Genomic DNA, 21,757 nt, shown 5'->3' with positions numbered 1-21,757 from the left:
AGGGTATTTGATGTCTACAACCCGAAGTAACTAAACTGATAACACAAGGGATATTGATCACTTATTTAATTGTGAAAATTTCCTGAGGATCACCAGTAACTGCTAAACTCAATAGAAACTTTTCTGCTTTCAACCTGATCTCTTAGCAGGTGTAAACACAGTTGATCATTTCCTTCTTTTTGATTAGCTCTTAGTTTCTTTGATACCTCACACAGTTGATTTTCTCTCCATCAAAATGATCTCTCCTTGTCACTCTCTATGCTGATTCCTTTCCTTCAGTTAAATTTCTACATGCTGATTGCACCAGGACACAGCTTATCTCCCCCTTCATTCCTCCTCTTATCCTCTCCTTTCCTCTACTCCCTTCTGGGAATTTGTCCTTAGGTGATTTGATGTAATAGAATGACTTTAAATACCACCTTTATGATTGCCCCCTTTATGTCTTCAGCCATGATCTCTTAATTAGACTCCAAACTCACATATCCTATTGCTTATCTGACTCTTAAATTTCCAATAGGCATCTCAAATTTAATTTAGCCAAAACAGGCTTCTTTATTTCTCATTTTCAAATCTCTTCTTTGTCCATGTTTTCCCTTTAAATTTTTAAAATTTTATTATTATTATTTGGTAAATCGTACCACTATTCATCCATTTGACCAAGGCCATGATGTAGGAATCATCATTTTCCTTCCCTCCACATCTGATCATTCAGAAAATCCTGCCAGGCCTGCCTCTAAAGTATGTCTACCTTTTTCCTACTCCACTGTTATGACCTTAGTCTAAGTTATCGTCATTTCTTGCATGGATTATTGCAATGACCTCCTAACTTCTACTCTTAACCTTTCTCTCCTTACCCTTTCATTCTGCATAGAATAGCTGCCAGAGTAATATTAAAAAAAAAATGTAAATCAGACATTGTCACTCTCCTCCTAAAATTGGAGGAGAATTCCAATGGCTTTTCATTGTATTTGGAATAAAATACAAACGCTTCTCATAATCTATATATCCCTACATAATATTATGTCTGCCCACCTAACTCTCTGACTACTTCAAATTTCACTCACATCAATGTTCACCAAGGTGTAGTTGCTCCACTTCCTTCTGTTCCTTAAGTGAATCAGGATCAGGTGTGTTCTACCTTTGCACTTCTACATGTATTGTTATCTAAGTTTATTTTTCTCATATTTATTTATTTATTTATTTATTTTCTCCCATTAGGATGCAGTATTCATAAGAGCAAGACCTTTTCTACCTTATTCACCCATTCAATTCAGGAAAAACAGGAGATGTGACCAAAAACACTGTCTCCACTATTTTTAGAATGGCACAGGACTGGTAGCAGTTATAGTAACTAACTACTTTAGACATTGTAGGTAAAGTTGCAATTATGGCTAGAAAAACAACTCACAGGATTGATATGATAAGTACATAAAACTTGAAGCTAGTCTCATTGGCTTTTGTGACAAAAACAATACTTGTTTCATCATCATCATGCTCAGAATTCTACTATTAGTAAATACAACTAGGATTGTGGCTGGGATAGAATAGAGGAGGGAGATAATGATGAGATAAAATATTAAGCTTTAGGGTTTACTACATTTTAGAAATATTTAGTTCAGGAGATATTTTTACTGAAAAGAAAGATGAGGAGACAATGAGAAGAGTAAATTCTGGGATGGGTAAGGTGAAGAGCAGAGGTAGAGCTTTTCTTAAAGGGATAGAGAGTAGAAAAAAGAGGGGGTGGGAGTGATGCTGGTAAGTTTTACTTATATTACATTTATTTATTTTTGAATTTTATTTATTTTTTATACAACATGTTCTATTAGTTATCTATTTTATACACATCAGAGTATACATGTCAATCCCAATCTACCAGTTCATCCCACCACCACCACCACACCGCCCGCCCCGCTTTTCCCTCTTTGTGTCCATACATTTGTTCTCTAGATCTGTGTCTCTATTTCTGCCTTGCAAACCTGTTCACCTGTACCATTTTTCTAGGTTCCACATATATGTATTAATATAATTTATTTGTTTTTCTCTTTCTGACTTACTTCACTCTGTATGACAGTCTCTAGGTCTATCCACATCTCTACAAATGACACAATTTCACATTTATTTTAAAAATCTACATACAACTATACACTTATGCAACAGTATATCTTATAAAGAGTCTTTGCTGACTATATTTTACTTAAAATAACTGTTATGTCATATTTGGTCATTGAGTTATATAAAGTTTTAATTATTTTCTGATAATGAAAAGCATACATTTGATTTTCCCATTAACGAGATATTTTCTTTTTTTTTTTTTTGGTAACAAGATGCCATCTTTTAAAAAATACAACTTATAATGCACTATAAAATACTATAAATGTTACTGTGCCCATGGAAGCTGTGTTGCTTCTTTGTGTAAAAATAGTTGTCAGAATTTGTGTTGATTTACTTTAAATAAAGTTCAGTCAATGTAATGATTGCCCCAGAATTTGATTAAATGCTATTAACATATTCTCAAAGATATTCCATTTTTGCTTGTGATAAGTTGTTGTTTTGAATACAATAGATTTAGAGAAAACTTTGTGCTCTGACACTCTTGAATGCCATGCTTGAGTGATCTTGATCTTGATCTCTAGTAGAACCTTGATCACCAGCATTTTGTAAAACCTTCTTACCATGGTCAGTAAGGTCTCTGCGTGGCCATACCCATTGGACAATCTCAGGCCTCATCTTTCTGAATTTCTTAGCAGCATTTGATTCAGTAGAACACTCCATTTTAAAATTCTTCTCTTGGCTTCTGAACTTCTTCAATGTCTTCTATAATTTCTTTGGCCATATCCACTTTCTTTCTTGAGTTCCAAATGAAGAGGTGCCATAGGGCTCAATTCTCAGACATCTTTATCAACATTTGGTGATCTCAGCCAACACATGTATAAAAACCATTTATATACTGAAGATTCTTCAGAGTTATAGCTCTGTCTCTAACCTTTCTCTTAAAATAAGACTTACTTGATAGCTCTTTTGGGAAAAAAAATAAAATAAAAAAGGCTTATAAAATGTAACACATTAAACCAGAATCTTTGATCTTTTTCTCTAAAATATGCTCTTCTCCATCCGTTCCTTATGTATGTGAATGATTTGTCATTCTCCCAGCTTCTTGGGTCAAAAAGCTCTGGAATTAACTTTGACATAGTCCACATCTAATTTATAATCAAATCCTGCCACACTTCCACTCAAAATATATTTTACAAGGTACACTTCTCATCAATTCCACATCTACTGTTCTAGTCGAAAGCAACTTCATTGTCTGCTAGGTTGGAAGGACCGCTTCTCCACTGCTCTACCTGAGGTCCTCTCTAGAGTCTGTTCTTCACCCTCTAGACCAAGAGATGCTTTTAAAATATGAGTCAGAGACTGACTGGACTCTCTGTTCATAATCGTTAATGGCTTTTCCTTATACTGAAGATAAAATCTAAACTCCTTTTCCTGGTTCACAAGACTGCATATAACCTGGTTCTTGTCCCAGCGATTTTTCCTGCTACCACTCTTCCTGTTGTTCACTGTTATCTAGCCAAAATAGCTCCTGTTCTGTTCTTTGAACAAGGCCAGAATGCTCTTAAGACAGGGCCTTTGAGTTTGCTGTTCTCTCTGCCTCTCTCTCTCTTTCTTTCTCTCATTTGATCATGTCAAATGTCACAACCTCAGAAAGGTTAATTCCTCAAACCTCTATAAACAGCAGACTCTCACTCTCTACCTTCTTGCGCAGTATTATTTTTCTGCACAACATTCATCATCAACTGAAATTATATCACACATTTATTTGTTAGCTTCTTTATTGTTTGCCTTCCTTACTACAACATAAGCTTCATGAGGACAGGGACTTTAATTTGCTCATTGTTTTATCCCTAGCATCTAGCTCAGTGTCTGCTAATCAGTAGCCCTACAATAAATATTTGTTGAAAGAATGGATGAATGATGATTTATATTTAGAAAGAGAACCATTGTTCACAAGCTTAAATCTTATGTGATCTCTGTAGGACCTCATAGAAAGCTGTTATTACAGGTGAATCACGGTGGGAATATGAATGTCATGCTATTAGGCCAGGCAGAAAAATAGTTGAGGGTGACTGGCTGTGTGACAGGAGCACCACTTTGAGATGTAGAAGCCTGAATCCTCACTTTTCTGAACAGCAGAATACACTTTATGGGTTACTACAAGTATGCACAACAACAGATGTTCTGATTCAGAGGTCTAGGTGGACCTATACTCATTTAATTATTTTAGGTTTAGTTCAATAGAAGCAGAGCTTGAGACAGGGATTTGAATGATGTAATTTACTGTGAGATTGCTTGCAGGTGAATCTATAAGGAAGGGAGGAAAAGAGGATGGAAAGTAGAAGGAACTGAGCAAGAGTGTGGTCCCAGGTGATCTAGCCTTGGCCTGATGTACACGACAAAGGCTCTGGACCATAAACTGCACCATAAAGTTGTTTCCTCCTTGAAGCAAGGGACCAGTATCAGTCAGTATCAGCCAGTCATTGACCTTGGGTTGCTTGACTGTGGGGTTGGTACCTTTTCTGGTAAGGCATCACCCCTTAGTGGAGGGCAGTTCTCCAGAGGGGAAGCTGAAAACCATTCATAGCCAACACTCACAGCAGCTAGGGGATGGTTCTTGTTTCTGTGGAATACTCAAGTTCACAGACTGCCCACAATCCTTTAGTCCATGTGGAGGATAAAATTTTATTGAAGTCAATGAATTGTTATAAAATGTTCACCACTATAAGGCTGGCATAACTATGTTTAAAAACAGTAAAATTTGAAGGACAAAAAGTCATTTGAGTTAATAGGTACAGATCTCTAATTTCCAAGCAAATCTGAGAAGTTTGTATAGGAGGTAAGATCTGCCATGAACAATATAATAGGAAAACTTGTTTTATACATTAAATTATTAGAGGTAAATACACAGAAAGTATTTTTAACCACCAATAAATTGGATACCAGTAAATATCAACCTGTAGCTCCTTTTTTTTTATCTAAAAGTCTATTTTCTTTTTTTTTATCTTTGCTCAGTGCTATGGAAACTACCATATTGAAAAATAAACTAGCTAATGAGCAACATAATACATGTCAGTAGAATAGTATATTTCTCATTTCTTTTCCATAGAGCAAAATTTAAAAGGAATGTAATTCTGTTGAAGTGTCACCAAACAATTTCTTCAAGACAGTACAGTGCCAGCAGAAATAACAAGGCTTATTTTCAGTAATTCTGTTCATACCTCAAATCCCTGTGGTCTTCCTAGACTCTCTTTAATATGTTTCCATGAAACAAGAATCTCTGACACAGACACACTTGTAGCCTTAACATCTGTGGGAGCAGCAGTGGGTTCTGTATGAAAGAAAATGGAAATAATAAACCACGATAGTAACAAGTTATGCATACTAAAGCATTGCACCTGAATCTGTCCGGTGTTACTTCCTTCTATCTGATTTTTGAAGTGAAGTGCTGTGATGATTATGAAAAGCACAACAAGAAAAAAGGATGCTCTTTTTGGATTTTTACACTGTGTCCAGTCTCATCAGTACCTTACCAATGACAAATAACAAATCTAGCAAGACAAGTAAAGAAGATCTTTATCCTTGGATTAACTAGGACATTTCTGGAGAAGTTAAATTGTCTGACTTAAATTGTCTGCCAGTCTAGAATAATGATCAAAATAATGGACTAAGAGTCAGGCTTGGATTTTTTTGTTGCTGTTGTTGATTTTTGTCTTCCAAAAAATTACTTACCTTCAGACAAGTTGCTTTACCTCTTCCTGAGCACCAGTTCCATCTTCTGTCATTTGGGCATATTGAGAGTACTTAGCTCATAAACTTTTAAGGTTAATTTAAATTGAAATAATACATATAAATTATTTAGCACAGTGCTTGGCACTTAAAACATTCATTCACAAAATATCACTTTTTATTTTATTTTTTTACCCTGTGAAGGCACAAACAGAATCTAAATTTCATTAGATTTCTTTTGTTGTTCCAACCACAAAGCTACATTTACATGATTGTGTAAGGAACGTGTTATGAATCATGATATTTAAAAGGCATGCATTGACTTTTAAGACAGATATAGACCAAAAAGGAAAGCCCCCAAAGGTCTCAGTGCTATTGCTCAAAACTACCTTTTCATTCATTCCTATGCTCAGTGACCTCTCTCACTACTTTTTTTTTAAATACACCATGTCTGACTGTTATCTATCAAGAGGTGCACTTTATTTGAGGTTGTACTCTATGTGAGGAACAAAATATTTTCAGCTTTGACATTGCTGAAGCATAAATACTGGGTCACAAACACACTTTAAATGAAATGGTAGAATAAAGGCCATAAGTTAGTTCAACTAGTCTATACAAAGTCGATTTCAAAAACCCCTACCCCATAAAAATTGTAGAGGCTTTTTATTTCAACCACATATCACTGATAAGACTTCAGATGAAACTGTTGATGAAAAAAAATAATATATATATATACACACACACATTTTTTTTGTTTGTTTTTGTTTTTAGATTCAGGGAACCATATTGCGAAGGCAGAGTTCTAAATACAATTTTTAAGTCTTAGTCATATAAAGGGAATTATTGAGTTGGCCAAAAATTTTGTTTGGGTTTCCCAAAAGATGTTATGGAAAAACCCAAATGAACTTTTTGGAGAACCAAATGTAACCATTTGCTGAGATTTTTCCTTTTCTAATGGAAGGAAAGTGGCCACATATCTACCTGGAGAGCCTTTATATATTGAAAATTGAAAATTTTAAAATCTTGAAAAATATAAGTCAAAAACTTCTACCCTTGTTATTGTAAAAAAGTACACAGAAGACTTTTTCAAAGGTGCATGTTGGCACTGAGCACTGATTTTTCTTTTGGTAAAGCTTTCATTAAAATTATATACTGAGGTATTTAAAAGTTGTTTGTTTGGGAAAGGGGGAAGATGGCAGAAGAGTAAGACATGGAGATCACCTTCCTTCCCACAGATACATCAGAAATACATCTACACGTGGAACAACTCCTACAGAACACCCACTGAATGATGGCAGAAGACCTCAGACCTCCCAAAAGGCAAGAAAGTCCCCACGTACCTGGGTAGGGCAAAAGAAAAAAGAATAAAGAGAGACAAAAGAATAGGGATGGGACCTCCACCAGTGGGAGGGAGCTGTGAAGGAGGAAAGGTTTCCACACACTAGGAAGCCCCTTCACGGGAGGAGACTACAGGTGGTGGAGGGGGGAGCTTTGAAACCATGGAGGAAAGCACAGCAACAGGGGTGCAGAGGGCAAAGCGGAGAGATTCCCACACAGAAGAGTGGTGCCAAACAGTACTCACCAGCCCCAGAGGCTTATCTGCTCACCCACTGGGGCAGGCGGGAGATGGGAGCTGAGGCTCGGGCATCAGTAGGATCGCAGGGAGAGGACTGGGGTTGTCTGCGTGAACACAGCCTGAAGGGGTTAGTGCACCATGGCGAGCTGGGTGGGAGTCTGGGAAAATGTCTAGACCTGACGAAGGCAATAGACTATTTCTTCCCTCTTTGTTTCCTGGTGTGCCAGGAGAGGGGATTAAGAGCACTGATTAAAGGAGCTCCAGAGATGGGCGTGAGATGCTAAGTCCACTGCTGCCACCACCAAGAAGCCTGTGTGTGTGCACAGGTCACTCTCCACACCTACCTTCTGGGGAGCCTCTGCAGCCTGCCACTGCCAGGGTCCCGGGACCAAGGGACAACTTCCCCAGGAGAATGCACTGAGCTCCTCAGGCTGGTGCAATGTCATGCCAGTCTCTGCCACAGCAGGCTTGCCGCCCACTCCATGCCCCTCCCTCCCCCCGGCCTGAGTGAGCCAGAGCCCCCAAATGAGCTGCAACTTTAACCACCGTCCTGTCTGAGTGAAGAACAGACGCCCTCCGGTGACCTACAGGCAGAGGCGGGGCCAAATGCAAAGCTGAACCCCAGGAACTGTGCGAACAAAGAATAGAAAGGGAAATCTCTCCCAGCAGCCTCAGGAGCAGCAGATTAAATCTCCACAATCAACTGGAGGTACCTTGGATCGGTGGAATACCTGAAGAGACAACGAATCATCCCAAATTGAGGAGGTGGACTTTGAGAGCAAGATATATTATTTTTCCCCTTTTCCTCTTTTTGTGAGTGTGTATGTGTATGCTTCTGTGTGACATGTTGTCAGTAGAGCTTTGCTTTTACCATTTGTCCTAGGGTTCTCTCTGCCTGACTTGTTTGCTTGTTTGTTTTGTTTTTTTATTAAAACATTTTTTCTTCTTAATAATTATTCTTATATTAATAACTTTATTTTATTTTACTTTATTTTATTTTATCCCTTCTTTCTTTCTTTCTTTCTATCTTTCTTTCTTTCTTTTTCTTTATTACTTTCTTTCTACTTTTTCTCCCTTTTATTCTGAGCCATGTGGATGAAAGGATCTTGGTGCCACACCCAGGAGTCAGTGCTGTGCCTCTGACATGGGAGAGCTTACTTCAGGACACTGGTCCACAGGAGAACTGCCAGATCCACATAATGTCAAATGGCGAAAATCTCCCACAGATCTCCACCTCAACACGAACACCCAGCTTTACTCAATGACCAGCAAGCTACAGTGCCGGACACCTTATGCCAAACAATTAGCAAGACAGGAACACAACCCCACCCATTAGCAGAGAGGTTGCCTCAAATAATAAGAAGGCCACAGTCACACCAAAACACACCACCAGACGTGGACCTGCCCACCAGAAAGACAAGATCCAGCCTCATTCACCAGAGCACAGACACTAGTCCCCTCCATCAGGAAGCCTACACAAGCCACTGAAACAACTTTAGCCACTGGAGACAGACACCAAAAACAATGGGAACTATGAACCTGCAGCCTGCAAAAAGAAGACCACAAACACAGTAAAATAAAAAAGAAGACAGAAAAACACACAGCAGATGAAGGAGCAAGATAAAAACCCACCAGACCTAACAAGTGAAAAGGAAATAGGCCGTCTACTTGAAAAAGAATTCAGAATAATGATAGGAAAGATTATCCAAAATCTTGGAAATAGAAGAGAGAAAATGAAAGAAACGTTTAATAAGGACCTAGAAGAAGTAAAGAGGAAACAAGCAATGATGAACAAAACAATAAATGAAATTAAAAATACTCTAGAAGAGATCAATAGCAGAATAACTGAGGCAGAAGAACGGATAAGTGACCTGGAAGATAAAATAGTGGAAATAACTACTACAGAGCAGAATAAAGAAAAAAAAAAAAAGAATGAAAAGAACTGAGGACAGTCTCAGAGACGTCTGGGACATTAAACACACCAACATTCAAATTATAGGGGTCCCAGAAGAAGAAGAGAAAAAGAAAGGGACTGAGAAAATATTTGAAGAGATTATAGTTGAAAACTTCCCTAATATGGGAAAGGAAATAGTTAATCAAGTCCAGGAAGCACAGAGAGTCCCATACAGGATAAATCCAAGGAGAAACATGCAAAGACACATATTAATCAACCTGACAAAAATTAAATACAAAGAAAACATATTAAAAACAGCAAGGGAAAAACAACAAATAACACACAAGGGAATCCCCATAAGGCTAACAGCTGACCTTTCAGCAGAAACTCTGCAAGCCAGAAGGGAGTGGCAGGGCATATTTAAAGTGATGAAGGAGAAAAATCTACAACCAAGATTACTCTACCCAGCAAGGATCTCATTCAGATTTGATGAAGAAATTAAAAGCTTTACAGACAACCAAAGTCTGAGAGAGTTCAGCACCACCAAACCAGACTTACAACAAATGCTAAAGGGACTTCCCTAGGCAAGAAACACAAGAGAAGGAAAAGACCTATAATAACAAACCCAAAACAATTAAGAAAATGGAAATAGGAACATACATATCGATAATTATGTGAAATGTAAATGGATTAAATTCTCCCACCAAAAGACACAGACTGGCTGAATGGATACAAAAACAAGACCCATATATATGTTGTCTACAAGAGACCCACTTCAGACATAGGGACACATACAGACTGAAAGTGAGGGGATGGAAAAAGATATTCCACCCAAATGGAAATCAAAAGAAAGCTGGAGGAGCAATTCTCATATCAGAAAAAATAGACTCTAAATTAAAGACTATGACAAGAGACAAAGAAAGACATTCAATGGTGAAAAACTAAAAACCTTTCCATTAAGATCAGGAACAAGACAAGGTTCCCCACTCTCACCACTCTTATTCAACATAGTTTTGGAAGTTTTAGCCACAACAATAAGAGAAGAAAAGGAAATAAAAGGAATCCAAATCAGAAAAGAAGAAGTAAAGTTGTCACTGTTTGCAGATGACATGATACTATACATAGAGAATCCTAAAGATGCTACCAGAAAACTAGTAGAGCTAATCAATGAATTTGGTAAAGTAGCAGGATACAAAATTAATGCACAGAAATCTCTGGCATTCCTGTACACTAATGATGAAAACTCTAGAAGTGAAATAAGAAAACACTCCCATTTACCACTGCAACAAAAAGAATAAAATATCTAAGAATAAACCTACCTAAGGAGACAAAAGACCTGTATGCAGAAAATTATAAGACACTGATGAAAGAAGTTAAAGATGATACAAATAGATGGAGAGATATACCATGTTCTTGGATTGGAAGAATCAACATTGTGAAAATGACTCTACTACCCAAAGCAATCTACAGATTCAATTCAATCCCTAGCAAACTACAACTGGCATTTTTCACAGAACTAAAACAAAAAAATTCACAATTTCTATGGAAACACAAAAGACCCCGAATAGAAAAAGCAATCTTGAGAATGAAAAATGGAGCTGGAGCAATCAGGCTCCCTGACTTCAGACTATACTACAAAGCTACAGTAAGCAAGACCGTATGGTACTGGCACAAAAGCAGAAATATAGATCAATGGAACAGGATAGAAAGTCCAGAGATAAACCCATGCACATATGGTCATCTTATCTTCGATAAAGCAGGCAACAATGTACAGTGGAGAAAAGACAGTCTCTTCAATAAATGATGCTGGGAAAACTGGACAGGTACATGTAAAAGTATGAGATTAGAACACTCCCTAACACCATACACAAAAATAAGCTCAAAATGGATTAAAGACCTAAATGTAAGGCCAGAATCTATCAAACTCTTTGGGGAAATCATAGAGAGAACACTCTATGACATAAATCACAGCAAGATTCTTTTTGACCCACCTCCTAGAGAAATGGAAATAAAGACAAAAGTAAACAAATGGGACCCAATGAAACTTAAAAGCTTTTGCACAGCAAAGGAAACCATAAACAAGACCAAAAGACAACCCTTAGAATGGGAGAAAATATTTTCAAATGAAGCAACTGACAAAGGATGAATCTCCAAAATTTACAAGCAGCTGATGCAGCTCAATACAAAAAAAACCAAAGAACTCAATCCAAAAATGGAAAGAAGACCTAAATAGACATTTCTTCACAGAAGATATACAGATTGCCAGCAAACACATGAAAGAATGCTCAACATCATTAATCATTAGAGAAATGCAATTCAAAATTACAATGAGATATCATCTCACACCAGCCAGAATGGCCATCATCAAAAAATCTAGAAACAATAAATGCTGGAGAGGGTGTGGAGAAAAGGGAACACTCTTGCACTGCAGGTGGGAATGTGAATTGGTACAGCCACTATGGAGAACATTATGGAGGTTCCTTAAAAAACTACAAATAGAACTACCATATGACCCAACAATCCCACTACTGGGCATATACCCTGAGAAAACCATAATTCAAAAAAAGTCATGTACCAAAATGTTCATTGCAGCTCTATTTACAATAGCCAGGATATGGAAGCAACCTAAGTGTCCATTGACAGATGAATGGATAAAGAAGATGTGGCACATATATACAATGGAATATTACTCAGCTAAATAAAGAAACAAAATTGAGTTATTTGTAGTGAAGTGGATGGACCTAGAGTGTGTCATACAGAGTGAAGTAAGTCAGAAAGAGAAAGACAAATACCGTATGCTAACACATATATATGGAATCTAAGAAAAAAATAATGTCATGAAAAACTTAGGGGTAAGACGGGAATAAAGACACAGACCTCCTAGAGAATGGACTTGAGGATATGCGGTGGGGGAAGGGTAAGCTGTGGCAAAGTAAAAGAGTGGCATGGACATATATACACTACCAAACGTAAAATAGATAGCTAGTGGGAAGCAGCTGCATAGCACAGTGAGATCAGCTCGGTGCTTTGTGACCACCTAGAGGGGTGGGATAGGGAGGGTGGGAGTGAGGGAGATGCAAGAGGGAAGCGATGTAAGAACATATGTATATGTATAACTGATTCACTGTGTTATAAAGCAGAAGCTAACACACCATTTTAAAGCAATTATACTCCAATAAAGATGTTTATATATATATATATATATATATATATATATATATATATATATATATATATATACTATATCTGTGATACTTCAAAGTGCTTTGGTAAATTCACATTAATGTTTACACAGAAGCTGACTTTAGTTTCTGCCATGGTATAAATTGTCATTTCTCATTCTGCCCTTTGAATATCTTTTTTTTTTTCTTTTGCTCAATGGTTTCCTTCATCCCACTTTCCAACTGCCTCTTATTTGTGCATCTACCAGATTAAAAAAAAATACTCTGTGAAAAGCTTCTACTTTTATTTCATTCTAGAATTCTGTTCAGCAGACCTGCCACAAAATTTTATTTTCATTGCTATTAAACAGGAGTTAAAATTCTTCATTTTACAAGTAAATGAAAGGAAATGCTCATGTTCTTAAGTGTGTATAATCTGATCTCCAGGATTTAGTATATGATTTATTTCAAAGAAAGCCACCCTTTGAATATCATTTGTTATTTGGTGGAAGTTTTGCTTATCTTTTAAGAGAATGCATTGCAGAGATTTGTGTGACAAATGCCTTCTTTCAACTTTTTTTTATTATTGAGGCAATTACATCTTTGTCAAAAGAGATTGCAGGGGGATGAATAATTTCAGAAGCATGAAATATGTTGTTGGAAGGCAGCCTTTCGATCTCTCTTTACCACTATAGAAAGAAACTTCTCTCTCAGCTTTCTGTAGCACTACACTAGTTGAAGTACTTTTTAAATAGAATAACGAAAGTTTTTAAAAAGTAAAAAATAAAGAAAAATATTCAGAAATTATTTCCCAAGCCTGCACCCTAATTTCTATTTAAAACCTCTAAGCTTTTTAAATCCAGGTCAGACACAAGAAGACATTTCACAGTTGCACCCTCGGGGGATAAATATTATAGTTGCATCAAATGAATGAGGGTAAATGAAACAAGAATTGAAGAGTCATTTTTTTATTTTTTTTTCACCGTCTGGATGTAAATAGTATCAGAAGTAGACCCATGCTGACCTGCATTGGAAATTTTAGCATGTAAAAAAGTGACCTCATTCAGTTTACTTCCAAAAGTTTCAATTTATACGGTTCATTAGCTAGTGAATATTTTCATGTATCAAAACTTTTGTCTGCAGACAAGAGTAACTGACTAGACCATAGAATGTCTGCTTTGAATTGGAGCTAGCTGTCCTGTTTGGGCATGCCATTGTAATTGAATGATGGAAAGTCACAACTAGAAATAATTTTAGAAAGTCACTTGGATCAAAGGTCACACATGGTTGACCAGTGGGTCTTCAGCCATATTTTGTTTGCTCAAATAATCTATTAAATTAATTAATTTCAACATTCCATATAAAAATAAGAATTTATGGCTTATTTGGGGGTAAAAAGCGGGATACCAAGTCTGAATCCTTTGGTGCTGGTAGATGAGAATTAGCAGTTGGTCCCATTAGTCAGGGCATATTCTTTTTAGTTTGCCAGATTCTCTACCAGTCTTTATTGTCTCACTTCTGGGACTACTTCACTAATTTATATTTCTTACCTGATGTCTATAGGCTTTTGAGTTATGAACCTATGTTTTAAATCCATGCCCTTTTTTTTTTTTGCTTTTTAATTTTTTTTTAATCTAAAATACTGTAAAATCACATAATATGATTCAGAACGCAAAGTGTCATCAGGAGCAAAATAATAAATCCAGTGTTCTTTCACTGTAAATATTTATTATTCTCTTACTTCTAAAGCTTAAAAATATGATTTTTTTTTGTTAATTTGATGAATGCTCCCTATCATGAAATTGTTTAGATGCCACACACACAGTTCTCATTGCTCCCTCATCTTAGTGATTGTAGGCTCAATGAAGATTTGTGTCTGTGTGATAAGTTTGCACAGGCTACATTAACTGCATAAAGGAAAAAGGACTTACGAATATTATTGTATATAATAGGTACAGTTTGAAAACTTAAACATGCCCTCATTTTGCAGATGAAAAAAGTGACATAGAAACAGGTTGATTTACCTGAACTCTGCTTCTGGCTCTGAAAGAGCCCCAAGTAGAACTCAGGTCTCAAATGCTCTCTCTTCTGTTGTTTTTAAATGGCACCAAGGAAGTAGCTGGCTCATTCTTTACCTCTTAGGGTCAGTTTTGGGGTGCAGAAGAGATTTTACAAGAAGAATATATAGTCAATTCTCTTGCTGCACAATTGTTTCCAAATAACTGACAGATGAATGAATGGAATAAGATTAAAAACAAATGAACAAAAATAACAAAGAAAATAGATGAGGGGGGAATAACCAAAGGTAATAATAGTAACTGCCATTTATTGAAGATTTGATATATGCCAAGTCTTATTTAAAATTCTTTATAATGTATCAATTAATCATCCCAACAACCCTACTATCATTGTCACCATTTTTCAGATGAGGAAATCCAGGGGCAGAGAGGTTAAGCAACTTGCCCAAAGTTGCTCAGCTGCTAGAGGGTGGAGAGAAGATTTGAACAGAGCAGTCAGGCCCTGACCACCACACTGCTCTGCTTCTGTGCACACATCTGTGTTTACCCCCCTGGTGCTTCTTCCTACTGTTTTCTCTTCTCCTTGCCCCACGACACTTAACTTCTCTCAAGAATATTTATGTTGGAATCCCCAGCTGGCCTCTCTAAGCCTTGCCAGGAACCACCTAAATCCCCGTCATCTCCTATTTAACCCTACCACAGGCATACTATCAACTCCTTTTATCCCTATTTCATGGAATTTTTGATAATTTTGAACCACAGCTACACTGCTCCTCATAGATCTTGTCATATTCAGGCATCTCTACAACTCTCCTGATCTGTAAGTCACAGGATGCTTCTTGCCACACTCACTTCTATCTGTTATGCTTGGGTAATTTGATGAAAATTCAGGGATTTATTTGAGATTACACTAGCATTTTGTCTAATAGATTCAAAGATTTTTAAAGATTTCTTTTTTCTTTTCACTTATGATGATATTAATTAGGCCATGGCTGACTCCTTCATTCCAATCATGGGATATGAAGTGGACAGGCTGACTGATAGAATTCAGTTCCTGTTAGATTAAAAATTTTGTACAGCATTACCGTGTTCATGAATTTAGATGATACATTTGTATTAAGTGACCTAGCAGCTGGAGTTCTCCAAGTAATATGGGGGGATGTGCTTATAATATTGATTATACGTTTGACTTCCCAGGAGGGGTGGGCAAGAGCATTAATCAAAGGACAGTTTAATAAACTCCTTGAGAGAAGGGTTATGGTTTCATTATTTAAAAATTCAGTTAAGACAGCTGTAGCTGAACTTTTACAGGCACTAATCCAAATGGATCATCTGGCAAAGATAGGAAATTATTCCTCGTATTTTACAACTAATATGCCAATTTATTAACTTTCAAGTTCACATGAATCCCACTGAGCTCAGTTTCAGCTAAGGACTGATTTGCAGAATAACACCTCATGAAAGTCAGGTTTTAATTTGAGCTGTGGTAGCTCAATTTGCAAGAGGATAATTGCATATCATTTTCTGCAAACAAGGAGAAGCTTTTTGACTTTAATAAAAAATAAAAGCCACATATTTTTACATATAAGGAAAAAGCCAAAAAAACTAGAGAAAATTACATCACATCACATGTAAACAAATATTTCAACCTACAATTAATCTATACTGAATTTCCCTCTATTTTTCTATTAGATGTATTTGAATGCTCAGGTTCTTTCTCTTTCCAAATCTAAAGTGGAAAATGGATGTAAATTTAATTAATAAGTATTTCTAGAAATATGGAAATGAAGGCCAATTTGATTTCTCATGTTGGAAATGTTGCTTTTTATCACTTATACCATGCACTTTAAAATCAATTATGTTGGAACTTTGCTATTCTTTAAAAAAATAGAATTGTTTCCAAGATGAGAGTATTGCATGGGTTATATCATACCCTGAGACCTGAAGTCAAATCAGGGTTAGAATGCACATAATTTTTGCCTGGTTCAAAGGGTATAGATAAATGTGAATGGTGCATGGAAGTCCCAGAAGGCAAATCTCTTTCCTCCCAGGTTTATTTAGAATGTTGCTTGTCACTGACAGAGTCATTCGTGATTATTTCTGTTGTGAAAACCTTGAAAGGTTTCAAAGTCTCAAGGGTGTTAGCAAAAAAAACCATTTGGAGCTTTTCTGACAGTACTTTAGGGCAATAGTCAACCCCCGAGTGGCAAGAGTCAAGGTTATTTCCCAAGTGACTTACTAAGTATCTATATGTATAAATGATGAATCCTTCTATAACAGATTACATTCAAGGTTTTCCCTTCAATGATGAACTTCTCACTTGCATCCCAATAGGTTTCTTGAGAGGAAAAGGAAAACATAGAGGTATGGGGAATGCACACAAGAACTTATGGAAGTGTGTTCTGGATGTGAATGTCATCCATTGTCAATGTGCCAGTGGGAAATGGGTTGAGAACTAGTACTGTCAGGTGTGCCTTGAAGTCCTTGTGCTCTGTGCTTCCCTCCAAAAAACATGGCTGTGTTTGATATGGCATCTGGTACATTTCACCGCCTTGATGTCAGCGGTGAAAGGGTGGTACCTTCTCCATGGTACTCTAGGTGCATAACTGTATCATGATATGAAGGGAAGGAACTATACCCATAAACAGAGATAGAAAGCCAGTCCCTCTGCTCTTGTTCTTTGCTTTATCTAAGAATACAGAGGACATGTGGACTAGGTTAATGGAAGTAAAAAGAAACAGAAGTGGTCTATGGAGAAATACAGTCTCAATCAGATCAGTTGGGCTTTGGGCAAGAGTATGATGACAAAGTCTCACTGTGAATCTCTGTGAACATCCACAGACATGGAAGAGAGTCCCCTGCTTTGGCATGAGCACAATATATTATTTTGTCAGTTTATTACAGGCCTTGAGACTTTTTAAAAATGGTTCAGTCTTGAAAATATTCACTCCTTTTCAAGTAAAGCAGTTTGCCAAGTGACTAAAAAAGATGTTGGTTTCCCTCTTTTTATTATAGAGCAAAAGTTGATCTGTTATTATTATCTATACTGGGACAATTAAAATTTAAAAGAATATTTCAGAATGTAGAATAAATTGACAAAATTTTAGTCTTAGATTTTTAATGGCATCCAGTGATGTTCTACTTCTAGATTTTCATTTTTAGAGCGGAGGAAGATAAGGCTCAGAAAGGTGAAAAAAATGCCCAAGACCATACAGTTAGTCTGAGCTTGAAACTCAAGCTCCGCTTACCCTAGGCAAATGCTCTCTTTTCCTTCCATTGTCCTGCTTTTCACATTTAACACAATTTAATGGCGTTAAAACTTTATTAATATTTACACAGGAAGTTCCAAATTAGTAAATTTAATTAGTGAGCAAATGCTAATATATGTTTGAATTTTGTTCTCAGAACAAAGGCAGACTCTATTCAGATTTTTTTATTTTGACATATTTATTGGAGTACAATTGCCTTAAAATGGTGTGTTAGTTTCTGCTTTATAACAAAGTGAATCAGCTATACATATACATATGTCCCCATATATCCTCCCTCTTGCATCTCCGTCGCACCCTCCCTATTCCACCCCTCTAAGTGGTCACAAAGCACCGAGCTGATCTCCCTGTGCTATGCAGTTGCTTCCCACTAACTATCTATTTTACATTTGGTAGTGCATATTTGCCCATACCACTCTCTCACTTTGTCCCAGCTTACCCTTCCCCCTCCCAGTGTTCTCAAGTCCATTCTTTATGCCTACATCTGTATTCCTGTCCTGGCCCTACGTTCTTCAGAACCACTTTTTAATTTTACATTCCATATATATGTGTTAGCATATGGTATTTGTTTTCTCTTTCTGACTTACTTCACTCTGTATGACAGACTCTAGGTCCATCATCCTCACTACAAATAACACAATTTCCTTTCCTTTCATGGCTGAGTAATATTCCATTGCATATATGTGTCACAACTTCTTTACCCAGTTGTCTGTCTATGGACACTTAGATTGCTTCCATGTCCTGGCTATTGTAAATAGTGCTGCAGTGATATTGTGGTATATGGCTCTTTTTGAATTATGATTTTCTCAGGGTATATGGGCAGTAGTGGGAGTGCTGGGTCATATGGTAGTTCTATTTTTAGTTTTTTAAAGAACCTCCATAGTGTTCTCCATAGTGGCTGTATCAATTTACATTCCCACCAACAGTGCAAGATGGTTCCCTTTTCTCCACACCCTCTCCAGCATTTATACTTTGTCAATTTTTTAATGATGACCATTCTGAACTGGTGTGAGGTGATACTTCATTGTAGTTTTGATTTGCATTTCTCTGTTGATTAGTGGTGTTGAGCATTCTTTCATATGTTTGTTGGCTATCTGTATATCTTCTTTGGAGAAATGTCTATGTAGGTCTTCTGCCCATTTTCGGATTGGGTTTTTTGCTTTTTTGATATTGAGCTGCATGAGCTGCTTGCAAATATTGGAGATTAGTCCTTTGTCAGTTGCTTCACTTGTAAATAATTTCTCCAATTCTGAGGGCTGTCTTTTCATCTTATTTATGGTTTCCTTTGCTGTGCAAAAGCTATTAAGTTTCATTAGGTCCCCTTTGTTTATTTTTGTTTTTATTTCCATTTCTCTAGGATGTTGGTCAAAGATGATCTTGTTGTGATTTATGTCATAGAGTGCTCTGTGTATGTTTTCCACTAAGAGTTTTATAGTGTCTGGCCTTACATTTAGGTCTTTAATCCATTTTGAGTTTATTTCTGTGTATGGTGTTAGCGAGTGTTCTAATTTCTTTCTTTTACATGTAGCTGTCCAGTTTTCCCAGCACCACTCATTGAAGAGGCTCTCTTTTTTCCACTGTATATTCTTGCCTCCTTTATCAAAAATAAGGTAACCATATGTGTGTGGGTTTACCTCTGGGTTTTCTATCCTGTTCTATTGATCTACATTTCTGTTTTTTTGCCAGTACCATGCTGTCTTGATTTAGGTAGCTTTGTAGTATAGTCTGAAGTCATGGAGTCTGATTCCTCCAGCTTCATTTTTCTTTCTCAAGATTGCTTTGGCTATTCAGGGTATTTTTTGTTTCCATATAAATTGAAATTTTTTTTCCAGTTCTGTGAAAAAATGTCATTCATAGTTTGATAGGGATTGCATTGAATCTGTAGATTGCTTTGGGTAGTATAGTCATTTTCACAATGTTGATTCTCCCAATCCAAGATCATGGTATACCTCTCCATCTATTTGTATCATCTTTAATTTCTTTCATCAGAGTCTTATAGTTTTCTTCCTCTAGGTCTTTTGTCTCCTTAGGCAGGTTTTTTCCTAGGTATTTTATTCTTTGTGTTCCAATGGCAAATGGGAGTGTTTCCTTAATTTCTCTTTCAGATTTTTCATCGTTGGTGTATAGGAATGCAAGAGATTTCTGTACATTAATTTTGTATCCTGCTACCTTACCAAATTCCTTGATTAGCTCTAGATATTTTCTGGTAGTATCTTTAGGATTCTCTATGTATAGTATCATGTCATCTACAAACAGTGACAGCTCTACTTCTTTTTTCTGATTTGTATTCCTTTGATTTCTTTTTCTTCCCAGATTGCTGTGGCTAAAATATCCTAAACTATGTTGAGTAATAGTGGTGAGTGTGGACAACCTTGTCTTGTTCCTGATCTTAGTGGAAATGTTTTCTGTTTTTCACCATTGAGAACAATGTTGGCTGTGAGTTTGTCATATATGGCCTTTATTATGTTGAGGTAAGTTCCCTCTATGTCTATTTTCTGGAGGGTTTTATCATAAGTGGGTGTTGAATTTTTTCAAAAGTTTTTCTGTATCTATTGAGATGATCATATGGTTTTTATCCTTCAATTTGTTAATATGGTGTATCACATTGATTGATTTGTGTATATTGAAGTATCCTTGCATTCCTGGGATAAATCCCACTTGATCATGGTGTGTGATTTTTAATGTGATTTTGGACTCTGTTTGCAAATATTTTGTTGTGGATTTTTGCCTCCACATTCATCAGTGATGTCGGCCTGTAGTTTTCTTTCTTTGTGACACCTTTGTCTGATTTTGGTATCAGAGTGATGGTGGCCTTGTAGAATGAGTTTGGGAGTGTTCCTCCATCTGCTGTATTGTCAAAGAGTTTGAGAAGGATAGGTGTTAGTTCTTGTTTAAATGTTTGATAGAATTCACCTGTGAAGCCATCTGGTCCTGGGTTTTTGTTTTTTGGAAGATATTTAAACACAGTCTCAATTTCCATGCTTTTGATTGGTCTGTTTATATTTTCTGTTTTTTCCTGGTTCAGTCTTCGAAGGTAGTGCTTTTCTAAGAATTTGTCCATTTCTTCCAGGTTGTCCATTTTATTGGCATAGAGTTGCTTGTAGTAATCTCTCATGATCCTTTGTATTTCTGCAGTGTTAGTTGTTATGTCTCATTTTTCATTTCTAATTCTATTTATTTGTCTTCTCCCTTTTTTTCTTGATGAGTCTGGCTAATGGTTTATCAATTTTGTTTATCTTCTCAAAGAAGAAACTTTTACTTTTATTGATCTTTGCTATTGTTTCCTTCATTTCTTTTTCATTTATTTCTGATCTGATCTTTATGATTTCTTTCCTTTGGCTAACTTTGGGGGCTTTTTGTTCTTCTTTCTCTAATTGCTTTAGGTATAAGGTTAGGTTGTTTATTTCAGATATTTCTTGTTTCTTGGGGTAGGAATCTATTGCTCTAAAGTTCCCTCTTAGAAATGTTTTTGCTACATCCCATAGGTTTTTGGTCATTGTGTTTTCTTTGTCCTTTCTTTCTAGGTATTTTTTGATTTGCTCTTTGATTTCTTCAGTGATCTCTTGGTTATTTAGTAGTGTATTGATTAGTTTCTGTGTGTTTGTAGTTTTTACAGATTTTTTCCTGTAATTGACATCTAGTTTCATAGTGTTGTGGTCAGAAAAGATACTTGATACAATTTCAGTTTTCTTATATTTACCAGGGCTTGATTTGTGAGCCGGGATATGATCTGACCTGGAGAATGTGCCATGAGCACTTGAGAAGAAAGTGTATTAAGTTTTTTTGGATGGAATGTCCTATAAATATCATTTAAGTCCATCTTGTTTAATGTATCATTTAAAGCATGTGTTTCCTTATTTATTTTCATTTTGGATGATCTGTCCATTAGTGAAAGTGGGGTGTTATAGTCCCCTACTATGATTGTGTTACCGTTGATTTCCTCTTTTATGGTTGTTAGCATTTGCCTTATGTATTGAGGTGCTCATATGTTGGGTGAATAAATATTTACAATTGTTATATCTACTTGGATTGATCCCTTGATCATTATGTAGTGTTCTTCT

The 21,757-nt window shown here is 36.5% G+C and overlaps 1 protein-coding gene across 1 annotated transcript in view; it reads right to left on the bottom strand.

Annotated features, from left to right (window-relative positions):
- CNTN5 (contactin 5) overlaps positions 1–21,757 on the bottom strand; it is a 586,668-nt gene that overhangs the window by 27,234 nt on the left and 537,677 nt on the right. Inside the window, exon 19 of the mRNA XM_060105234.1 lies at positions 5,274–5,383. Within this exon, the coding sequence (XP_059961217.1) occupies positions 5,274–5,383 (110 nt within the window). The remainder of the gene's footprint in view (positions 1–5,273; positions 5,384–21,757) is intronic.

The sequence above is a fragment of the Mesoplodon densirostris genome, chromosome 7, assembly GCF_025265405.1.
Source record: "Mesoplodon densirostris isolate mMesDen1 chromosome 7, mMesDen1 primary haplotype, whole genome shotgun sequence".
Lineage (NCBI taxonomy): Eukaryota > Metazoa > Chordata > Mammalia > Artiodactyla > Ziphiidae > Mesoplodon > Mesoplodon densirostris.
Note: the sequence above shows the minus strand (reverse complement) of the source record. Positions and strands in the feature narration are given on the sequence as shown.